Here is a 12,089-nt window from a genome sequence, read left to right as displayed (position 1 = left end):
ATAAGGAAATAAAATTTTAAAAAAAGGCAAAGATTAAATATAATGATAAATCCCGCTTTCAAATTGCTTTGAGAAATGTTTTCCTGAAAAATCCCACATAGTTAATAAGAAGTCTCTGTATATTGCGCTTTACTTGCAAAAAATGCCAAGAACTTATAAAGTACTAACCTGGAAAAAATACTAAGGAACAGTTTAATGCTGAAATGTGGCTTATCACTAAATTGTTCTTAGCCCTCCATATATATCCACCACAACAAATACACTTTAAACTATAGCAATAATTAAATTACTTGAATCAAAATTTTATAATCAAAACATAATTAAAACTAAATTTAAATGGACTGATAAATACTACTACAAAAATCAATATCCAGAAACAAGGGACACAAATTAAAACCCTTTAAAAATTAAGCATTTTTTTAAAAAATGAATAAGACTTATGATCATGCCAGTATTGTATTTTTTTTTAAAAAAAAAAGCAATCAATGATAATCAACTATAACTATTAAAAAATTATAAAATGCACATAAAAATCACGATAGTTAGTTAATATTTTAAGAACATCCATTTTAGCTCATCAGTAATGAAGCTTTATACAAATAGGAATGTTGTTTTTTCAAAACGTATAAAAAGGCACAAGAAGCTCAGTTATTATCATAAAACTAATAACAATCAACACTATACAATAATTAATAGAGTTTATCACAAGTAGTGTGTTTCATCAGCAAAAACACGGAATGCGATGGTATGAATATGCCAGCATATCTCAATCCAGTGGTTAGACCTCCAACTAAACAACAAGTCATCTTGGCATGGAAGGCTTACTTGGTGAAGAGTTTTTCAAAGTACTGAAAAATATAAATCATTTTATATAGAATAGTTCAAGAAAAATACAATGCAATACTAGGTGAGTTTTGTTGTTTGGAGTGTTTTGTATCGTTATAACCCTGGAAATACATGAAGAGTTTAAAATATTTCCGTTGTTTAACCCCTTAACGCTCGGTTAATTTTCAAGAAAACTGTCATAAAAGTGCCTATTTTACCAAATACACGTATTTGATTAGTGCTGACATCTAGTTTAAAATAAACTAAATATCTACAATTACCCTAAAAATATCCTAGTACTGCCATCTGGTGTGTAAAATGGGAAATGAAATGTTTTCCGAGGAAAAGAAATGAATTAGTTTCATTCTTATTGGCACGTTACTGAACACTCCAGCCCGGAAATTTCGCGGGAGTGAGAAGGAAAGGGTTAAATGCCAGAAAGTGGAGATATTCTCTTAAATCTCAAATTTTGTGCAAGTAAAAGATTTATAATTAAATACAATATATAATATAACAGATAAATGCAATCAGAGAACTGAAATTGAAATAAAAAAAATTTAACTTGAAGGTTAGTTTTAACTGCTCACTGATCAGAATGGTGGGTATTCTGGCTCTTGACTTAAGTTCCATTGTCTTCTGAGTTATGTCCAAAATTGCATTTGAATAAGGAGTGGTTTTGTTTCTATTCTAGCTATTTTATTGATGGAAAAAAATTATTCCTGAAGGGTCACTTAATTTGTTAGGGATAGCATCGTAGAATATTTGCTTTTGAAGAAAATTTCTGTTTTGAACCAAGAAATGAAGAAAGCCAAAACTGAAAGATGTCTACCTTCAAATATTATTTTAAAAAAACTAATTAATAATAAAAAATAGCGTAAAACTTGTCACACTTAAAGACAAATTATACAAAACGATGGCGAGGAAAATGTTGGGGCATCAAGAACGTGAAATAAAATATATTCACTCTAAAGGCTGAATTTAGAAAATGCACAACATGTTCTTCTATATGCTCTCTCATTGCAACAATCAGTGAATTTAAAATGATTTTAACATCAGCTGTTAGTTTAAAAAATTAATATATTCTGCAAAGCTTCTGAATACTGCTTTTTATACAAAAAAGTATGAAGTAATTAGTTTCTCCATATTTCTATACAATCTAAATCTGATCTCAGCAAGCTTACTAAAATGTTGCTAAGCATTTCTACAATCTCTTCACTTATAACGTGAGTTCTAAAAGCTACACTTAATTATTTACAAATAAATTTATCTATAACTTCACATGACAAAAAATAAACATTTCAACTCGAAAATACAGTTAATGAAATTCCTATTACCAAAAAAAATTTTAATAAAACTAAAAACAAATAAGTAATTTTTTTTCAAAAAAAAATATATATCACTATGGTTAATTATAATACTGAATTAAATATTAAACATAGATAATAAATTCACAAAAACATTGATCATATTGTTATCAATTCCACAAACAACAACAAATTTTTGAAAATTTAAAATACACAAAAAGGTGAAAGCTAAAACCGAAAATAAATAGGTGCTTTGTGTATAACTTAAGCAAAACAAATTTCGGTACTTTAATGGCAAAATGAATACAAAAGCTTATAATGCATGCAGCATTATTACGCATAAAAACAATTATCAACAGTTTATTATTTTTTTAAATAACACATAAATTGAAGAATATACATTAAGAATTAAATCAATTCATTAAAACATATGCTTTTCAAGCATTTATAAGCTCCTTAGTCTGAAATATTTCATTCAAAAAAATATTAAACTTAAAAAAATTATCCAATACATATAGCTTCATTTCTCTTAGAAGACTATAATGATTAAAATGAAAACGAATTAACCGTTGCTGATAATCTTTTATTTCTTTATAGCTGAGTTTTCTTTTATATTACATAATAAATATAAAACATTTCAACACAAAATTTTTTTTCACAGATTTAAGTAATTAACTTTAAATTAGCAGTGTTATTCTAATTTTTGATTGCTTTAAGCAAAAGGTTAACTCTTACTAATCTTTCTATTTAATACACAATTGCTTCCTGTAATAAGAAAGAAACTAATTTAGTTTGCTTTGATAAAGAATTTTCTATGTGAACTATAAATAGTTGAGTAAAAAACCATAAAAGTATAATAAAAAGAAAGAACACTTAAGAAATATAGTTTTGAAATTTCACACAGATTAAAACGTTTTTCACACATTTAGCCTAGATGTCAATTAATTTCTAGATATAAGTTTATAATTTTAATGACTACAATATTGTTGTCCTTTGAAGTCACATTTCAAAAAGAATTAAAAACTAATTTTATTACAGTAAAAAAGCAAAATTATATTCATATTCATTGCATATTTATTTATTCATATTTATCATATTATCTTAATGAAACTATAACACACATATATAATAATTAAAACTATACTTCAAAAATGCGCAGTGATTTCTTATTTAGGCACTATTGCAAAACTTTCATTTTATTTTCCTCACTCCATTACATTGCTACAGATAAAGAAGTAAGAAGCACATGCAGAAGTATTAAAAAGATACAGCATTTTATACCACTTACAGGTGAGTAACTTAATAGTGTCCTACTTAAGAGAATACAACCTAAGATAAATAGTGATTATGTATAATTACTTTAATGGATTATAATAGCAACAGAGAAAAAGTGGCAGGCAGCACGTGCAGGTGAGGTGTAAGCTAAAAGCATGTTAGTAGCATCCTACTTACAGAATGGAAGGTGGGTAACGAGATATAAAAGATGGGTAGTATAGAGGGTCTAGGGTCGAACTGTACTTGACAGTCCGACGGATATCTGAAGGAAAGATTAAGGGCCTGAGGTGATAAAGTGGAGGCTTTAGGCTAGAGATATAGCTGCTACTGGGATCCCAAAGTACCACAGGCTTGGAAGGGGCATGCCGTTTCTTGCGCTGGACAGGAGGTCGATGGATTGGTTCAAGAACACAGCATGCTCGGTGTCTGTTTTGAAATGAAGAAGCATAAATGTCATGGCTTATGAAAAAGTTTGTTCTTTATAAGAAATACCAGGTGATAATTATAGTTGGATAGATAAATGCCTGTTTGTAGAATCCAAGTGTATTGCATTTACAGTGTTTCAATTTTAGAAGTATTAAGTTTTTGGTTATTAAGCAACAATTAGATAGTTAGACATGCCATGCCATAACAGGCATTACATATTTTCTAGGTTTTAAATTTCTTTAATTTTATAAATTTAATTTTTTTTAATTATTCTTACTCCTTTTATAACTAAACTAAATCAATTATTCAATTTTTATCCCATTTAATAAAAAGTGAATATAAAATACTTTCATTCTTTTCTTAACAATCAATGTAACGACTAACTTTTTATTCAATTACAAGCGTATGAATAATTAATTCAGTGTAAATATCAAAATCATATCAATTATATATAAAGTACATATCAAAATCTATTTTTAACGATACTCTCCTTAAACTGCTTTATTCTTTTATCACAAAAATGCTTTGGTTACAGGGTTATATTAAATTCTAACAGTCTTTTCAACAATCACTTTAGCCAGATCATTTAATATTAATAACGATTAATTTTTCACTTAAAAATCTTAATGCATCAAATGATTCATTTCCTCAACAACTTTAAGAAATTGTCCAAGATTTTGTAATGACTTTAAACAATGGTTCATGTCAATGATTTAAGTACAGTTTTTCTTAATGAGTCACAATTTTTAATTTCTTTTTCCTGTGCTGATATTACTTATGTGAAAGTATTTTTACTCATGAAAAAGATGAAGAAATCAGTTTTGCAATTATTCTGGATGAAAACAACTAAAAACTTTTTTTTTAAATTATTGGTTCACTGCTGTATTTTTTTAATTATTTTTATATTATTACATACTTTAAAACTTATTTCCTATGTTTAATCTGAGAAAATGTGAAAAAATTTCTCTCTGAAGCAGTACAATCTAACACATGAATAACATTGCACCAAACAAAAGTTTCAATTTTCCTTGTTAAATACAGGACCTTGTTAATTGTGAATCTTACTAGTTATAAATGAGTTCGACAGTATTAAAAAAATATATCTTTTATGAGTTCTACTGTATTGATTTATAACCCAAAATAAATATCTCACTTTAAGAATAAATACATTATCATGCACAAGTTTTTGCTCAACCTGTGGAAAGCCATTTGGCCTTCCCTTGAGTCTACTCTTTAATCGTAAAGGTAAATTTCTTGGGATAAAACTTTTAATGGTTGCACAAAGCTGAGCTAAATATTCCCTTTTTTTAAGAAAATACATTTCAAGTCATGTAAGAGCAAATTCTGCTGAAACGAATGTCAAAATTAGATTAATAGTACTCATATAAAATTAATACTAGGACTCAGTAAACAAATATGCAAAACATATACATAATAGATAAAACCTAAATAATAATATTATAAACAAAGAAATTCATCTAATACTCATTTTGATGTACAAAACTGCAAAAAACAAAAGAACACTATTCATTTGATACCTGACTGATATGAAAATTGTGTTTGATTCAAAGTGACTTTCAAAGTGCTGATTTTATTTCTTTGTTTTTACATTATTTTACTACATTACAAATCAATCTATAATATTGAGTTTGATCAAGACTTTTTCAAGTGCAGTTCTATCAATAAAAATACCTTATAAAAATTAGAAAATAAATAAATGATAAAATTAAAATAAATTTATAACTTATGTTATTATTCTTATGTTATTATAACTTATGTTATTATTTCACAATAATGAACACTATTAGATAAATTAAATTAGCAAAAGCCCTGAGGTTTGCTACTTTTCAATTTCACTTTATATTTCATACCAAAAAAATTACCTTGTTACTGACTAATATTTAATTTTAAGCTATATATTTTTCATGACTACTAAAATACAAATTCACAATCAATTTTTAATGTAGTTATAAATAATTCACTTCCATCACTTAGGTAGTAATTCAGCAAGAAAACTTTTACATTAAAGTTGCTTCATACTTTTGAAAAATTCTATATTTAAAAACTTTAAAATGAATATGAACAAATATTAAAATCAAATCATGTTTGCATCATATTCTCACAGTTATATAGATAAACCACATATAAAGAATCATAAACCAAATAAAAAATAATGACATGAGCATTTTACCTTTTACTTGCTGCAACAGGTATACTTTGTTTCGAATTGATTTTACGATTTTGAAGAGGAGAATTCAGAGGACTAATTGGCTTCAAAGGTTTCGTACGTTCTCTGATTTGCTTTGTCGGGGATATATATGTAGATGCTTCAACAGCTCCGCCTGGTGGTAAAGGTCTTAAAGGTTGAGAAGTTGTTCGGCGTAATGCACATAATTCTTCTAAACTAAAATAATGAAAAAATTTATAATTCTTCTAAACTAAAGTATTGAAAAAATTATTATAATTTCCAAAATGATCACATAAAAAATTAACAGTATTTACTATAATTTTAAAAATTAAGAAATATAATCAGTCAATATTAATTAATTTAATTTAGTCAAGAAGTTAAAAAAATATTTATCCTATGAATTTCCCCAAATATTAAGTACAGAAACACTCTACACTCATATTTCCAAAAAGAAATAGGCTGCAAAAACTCTGATAGAAAAGAATTCCAATCAGTGCAGATCAAAGTTTAATTATAATGATATTTCTAAATATCTCGCAATATTTGATCATTTAATATGATCATTTAGTATTTTATTGCTACTATGATAACTGTCAGTTCTTTTAATACCAATTTGTTTATACAAAGTCAGTTTTAAATTATTTTAAATGATTATTTTTAGTATAGTATTTTTTACAAACAGTTTATTACGAGTAAGTTTGTTACTTCATCATGAAAACTATCATCATGAACAATTTTAGGAACAGCGAGTAAATCATGTAAAAATGAGGAATGAAAGGATACCAATCAATGAATCAGTGAATTAATACGAGTCAACAATAAGTAGCAGTAAATTAGTTTATAGGTGAATCATTGAAGGACAATTCAGTAAATAGTCGGATGAATAAATGATTTTATAAATGCATAAAAATATTTATATACCAATAAATTGATTTACGGCAATTGATGATAAAAATTTCTCATTTTCAAAATAATTTTTAACAAAATGCAAATTACAACAATAATGCAGATCAAAAGTGAAACTGTAAAAACAATTGGTTTTGAAGAGTCTATTAAACTGTTTGGATCATAAAAGATTATTCTCATTAAAAATATTGCCTATAATAAATATTAATTATAGAACACTTGATGCAATATTCTCATTAATTAAACTAACGACTTTCTTTTTAAACCTTGAATGTATTAATTGCAATTTATCTTTTTCACTTGTTTTCCAAATCAACATTTAGGATTGACATTGATTTTATAATTCTCTGAAAGAAATATTGTAATTTAAAGTTTAAAAATTTTTTTTTTATCTACATCGTTATGACTATACCAACAAGACGATTCAAGGATTTTTTTAAGATTCTCTACCCAAAATTAAGTTAAGGGCACCCTTTTCAGTTTCGCCAGGGGTGTGACGCCTTCTGTCGGCACTGAATACAAATGATACATATCTTTTATAGTATTAGAAAATGTTGTCTTTTCTATTTTAATTTTATTGTCAACTTATTAACAAAGTAGTCAACTTATTTTACTATTTCTAGATATTAAATTGAACTATTTCATTTATTAAGATTAATATCTTTTGAATATAATAAATCTGAGTTTTAGATCTTATTTTTTACTTTAGTGAAAAATAAAGAACAATTATTTCAGTGAACTTATTCTAGTAATATTGTTTTCAGAAAGTTTTGACATAACATGAAGAAAAAAATTTATAAATCATAACAAGAATCAAAATAAATTAGAAGAATGTACACATAAAGAATAAAACAGATTGCTTAATAATAAATTCTACTAACTGCAAAGTTCCTGTAGTTATTGATCTAGGGTGCCTTCGATTAGCTTTGATGAGATTCAATTTATCACCTTGAGTAGCATGAAATTCATTATCCAGATCTCCATTAGCTATATGTTTGCTGCTTTTAGTTGCCTGAAAGAGTTACATATGTAGATTTAAAACTACTTTATGAACCGGCATAGAATAATTACTATTATTTGACTCAAAAAATATAATCAAGAAAAAAAATTTTATTTGAACAATTATTCTGATTTTAGAAAATTTAATTTAAATTAGCTTATTTAAAAAATTGAAGTTAATACAAATATTACAGAAAGAAATAGTAAAATTACTATACACGAAATATCTGAAGCAGTCATTGCTACTTAAACATGCGAATTATCTTCATTAAGTGATAATAATTTTATTCTAAATCACAAAACTAATTCAGCTGAGCAAAATAGAGAAAAAAATGAACCAATGTTTTACAATTAAATCTTCTTCTTCAGCACGACAGCCCCTTACAGGCCTTGGCTGCCTCAACCACACGTAGCCTCCAACGCCTCCTATCCATGGCGACTTTTTTCCAGTTGTTAATCTTTATAACTTTGAGATCTTTAGTAGTGTCATCGAGCCATCTAGTTGGAGGTCTTCCTCTGGCCCGAGATCCAGAAGGATTTTCAAAGGTGGCTATTCGTACTGCATTGTTTTCTGGACCTCTCCAGATATGGCCAAGCCATCTTAATCTATTGCTTCGGATGACCTGCACTATCTGTGGCTGTCCATAGACTCTATATAATTCAAAGTTGTATCTGATTCGCCAACAGCCTCTTTCCTGTACTGAGCCAAAAATACTTCTAAGGATTTTCCTTTAAAAAATACCAAGAGTATGCTGAGTATCTGCGTTTAGTGTCCATGTTTCACTTGCATAGAGCAATACAGGTAGAATAAGAGTCTTATAAATTTAAATTTTGGTTTTTCGACTGATTAGGCTTGATCTCTTATTGCTTTCTTAGTCCAAAGAAACACTTGATTTCCATTTTAATTCAGTTGTCTACTTCTGTTTTTATGCTGTTTTGGTCATTGATCATTGTTCCAAGGTATTTGAATTCATTAACCTTTTCAAAGGTGTAACCATTTATGAATAAATGATCATGATTTACAGTTGTGGCTGGAGATTCCATAAATTTAGTTTTATCTCCGTTGATGGTAAGGCCCATATTTGCAGCAGAAGTTTCAAGTGCCAGAAAGGCCTCTCTCACTGCTCTCTCTGACTTTCCTATGACTTCAATGTCATCGGCATATGCCAGTAACTGATCTATTCCAAAGGGTGCCTTTTCGGTTTAATCCACTATCTCTGATACATTTCTCCAGAGCTAATTTAAAGAGTAGACAGGCGAGGGAATCCCCCTGACGCAGGCCTCTCTCTGTTGAAAATGGTTCCGATAATTGATCTTGAATTTTAACCCAGCATCTTATATTACTTAGTGAAGCTCTGGTTAAGTTAATGAGTTTAGCAGGGATCCCAAATTCGGCCATTGCTTTCAGTAGTTTATCTCTCTTTATGCTGTCGTAGGCAGCTTTAAAGTCTATAAATAAATGAAAAGTTTTGAAATTACATTCCTTAGTTTTTTCTAAAATTTGTTTCAGGGTGTGAATTTGATCTATTATAGATCTTTGCAATCGAAAACCACATTGGTAGTCTCCTGTTATTTTGTAGGTAAAAGGGAGAAGTCTTGTAAAAAGCAAGTTGGAAAATATTTTATATGCCATATTGAGGAATGTAATGCCCCTATAGTTACGACATTTGAGTTGGTCTCCTTTCTTAAATATGGGGCAAATGGAGCCTTCTTCTCATCCAATGGACAATTTCTCCGTATCCCAAACGTTAACCATGATATTATAGATGGCATTAAGAAGCTCTGGTTCTTCAGTTTTTAGTAGCTCAGATGGTATACAGTCGGGACAAGCCAACCTATTGTTGTTGAGTTTTTTAATAGCTAGGACAACCTCATCTAGAGATGGTGGGGGGATGTCTACGTGTTGAACTGTTTACAATTAAATAGACTTCAATAAATATAATAACCTCTTTTTGAAAATGTTATTCTCAAGCATCTAACTAACACAAAATAATACAATTATATTAATTATTAATATAATATTTTATTTTGCTTACACAATACGTATCTTAGTATAAAAACTATAAAGTCATTATAATATCAAAATTTTATGTGTTTTTATAGTTTAATTTTTAAAACATGGCAATAATTATAATCTGATGAAATATAGAATATATACTGTTTGTCAATCATGAGATAGGCCTCACAACTAAATCACCCTAACTGTATCACGACCACTACCTCACTACAATCACTACCTCAAGACCTAACTGAAATCGACCTCATTTCCAAATTGGCATGCTTAATAGACCAGATTAAGAGCTATTAAAGGAAGGAATGAGCCTCTAGCAATAAAATAAAGGGTTGAATGGTTCAAATTATTTCTTAGGAACTGTGCTATGATATCAACTAAACACACCTTTTCAATATAGCTATTGTTGTTGTAGTTCATTTACGTCTCACTAGAGCTGCACAATGGGCTATTGGCGACGGTCTGGGAAACATCCCTGAGGATGATTCGAAGACATGTCATCACAATTTTGATTTTCTGCAGAGGGGATGGCATCCCCGCTTCGGTAGCCTGACGACCTACACACGAAATCGAGCACTTTACGGTAGAACAGTTTAATGAGTCAATACCACACACCCTCGGTCCCTACGCAGACTGATCCAAGAGGTCACCCACACGCACACTGACCACTCTTTTCAATATAGAAAAGAAAATTCTAGTTCACATCTAAATTATAAACACTTAAAACTAAAAAATTAATATCCAAACATTAACTCCAAAGTAATTCAGTTAAGCCATTGTTTTAAACCTACACAGATAGTTCAAAAATGATACTGTAATTAATGTGTGCGTGAATCAGAATTCAAATTTAGAATTAATTGTGAAAAAATCATCGGAAAAAGAAGAAGAAAAACAGATTAATTTTTAGCATCTCATCTAACATAAAAACCACTTTGTACATTGTTTTAAATCAAACAAATTTTATTACCTCAAGATCATCAGCCTCAGCACCATTGTCCAGGCTGTTTCTGAGAGTTAGACAGTTTTGACCAGAGGACCTCAAAGCATTTGGTTGCAGTCTTTCACGAGGTATTGCAAGACTAGATCTACCAGGAGACTTCAACTCTTTTGATTTGCTATCAATCAGCTTCTTTTTGGTGTTATTTTGAGAATTCCTGAGTTTATGCAAGTCACCCTGAAGCCAAAGATATGATTGCTTCCTGTAACATTGAAAAAGTTTTAAGAAATGTAATTAAAATTATTCTAATAAATGCTTTTTTCATCCATTAGTTTTATTGTAGTAGAATAATTTGATTAATTTTTAATAATATCCAAGAAAATTTAGAAGATCAAATCACAGAATGCAGAATGCATAAGAAAATTAAGTTAAAACCAAAACCAATAGCTAAAGAACACATACAGCGCTTAAAAAAAAACAGAGTGCCCTGAATAACTTTTTATCTAATGATCAGATCTTCACATTCTGAGGCTCAATCTACTGGTTTGAGGGGGAGGGTAATCTCAAATCGATTCTTAGAAAAGTCATAGATTTAAAATTCTATTTCTCAGGAACTATTCAAACAATTTTGCACAAATTTTGTATTTTGCCATGTAAAATTTGATACTTTAAAATGATGTAAAATGCTACCCCTTAAAGTTCAAAATTTTTCCGATTATTATTAAATAATATAATTAAAAGTATAAATATTTAGTAAAGTTTATTTGCTTGCATGGAATTATCTTCTGAAAAACAAAAAAATATAATTGTGTACAAAACTTTTATTTCGTTTCAAAAATTCTCAATATGTACGTCAAATACGCAAAAAGTAAAATTTGGATCACTCTCCTGACAAAACTATGGGGACCATATTTCCTGAATTGCAGCTACCACCTATATTTTGGGGGTCAGAAATCCGAATCAGCCGAAAAAAGGTGAGTTTATTCAGAGAAAGTATGCTTTGTATCCGATTTCGTAACTTAAAATATTCTCTGCTGTTATTAATCAGCATAATCAAGGTTGTCCTCTTGAATTATTAAGATAGAGCACCAGAACATGAAGATCTGATCATTAGATCAAAAGTTATGTTGGGTAGTTCATTATTTATTTCTTTTTTTTGACATATTGTATACATAAGTTCAATGTTTAGACGCTTCTCACTTTGTTTATTGATTTGTG

At 28.7% G+C, this 12,089-nt stretch overlaps 1 protein-coding gene across 2 annotated transcripts in view; it reads right to left on the bottom strand.

Annotated features, from left to right (window-relative positions):
* Positions 1-236: 236 nt before the first annotated feature.
* LOC107453736 (dual specificity protein phosphatase CDC14AB) overlaps positions 237-12,089 on the bottom strand; it is a 135,830-nt gene continuing 123,977 nt past the window's right edge. Inside the window, exons 11-15 of one of the 2 annotated variants that reach the window (XM_087157670.1) lie at positions 10,902-11,133; positions 7,806-7,936; positions 6,022-6,234; positions 3,582-3,830; positions 237-848 (exon numbers count right to left, since the gene is read on the bottom strand). In XM_087157670.1, coding sequence (XP_087013796.1) covers positions 803-848; positions 3,582-3,830; positions 6,022-6,234; positions 7,806-7,936; positions 10,902-11,133 — 871 coding nt within the window. In that variant the 3' untranslated portion in view covers positions 237-802. The remainder of the gene's footprint in view (positions 849-3,581; positions 3,831-6,021; positions 6,235-7,805; positions 7,937-10,901; positions 11,134-12,089) is intronic. The other variant, XM_087157669.1, reaches the window with a different exon arrangement.

The sequence above is a fragment of the Parasteatoda tepidariorum genome, chromosome 2, assembly GCF_982258835.1.
Source record: "Parasteatoda tepidariorum strain Cologne lab strain chromosome 2, Ptep-v5.0, whole genome shotgun sequence".
Taxonomy (NCBI): Eukaryota; Metazoa; Arthropoda; class Arachnida; order Araneae; family Theridiidae; genus Parasteatoda; species Parasteatoda tepidariorum.
The sequence above is the reverse complement of the archived record's forward strand: the minus strand, read 5'-3'. Positions and strand labels throughout refer to the sequence as shown.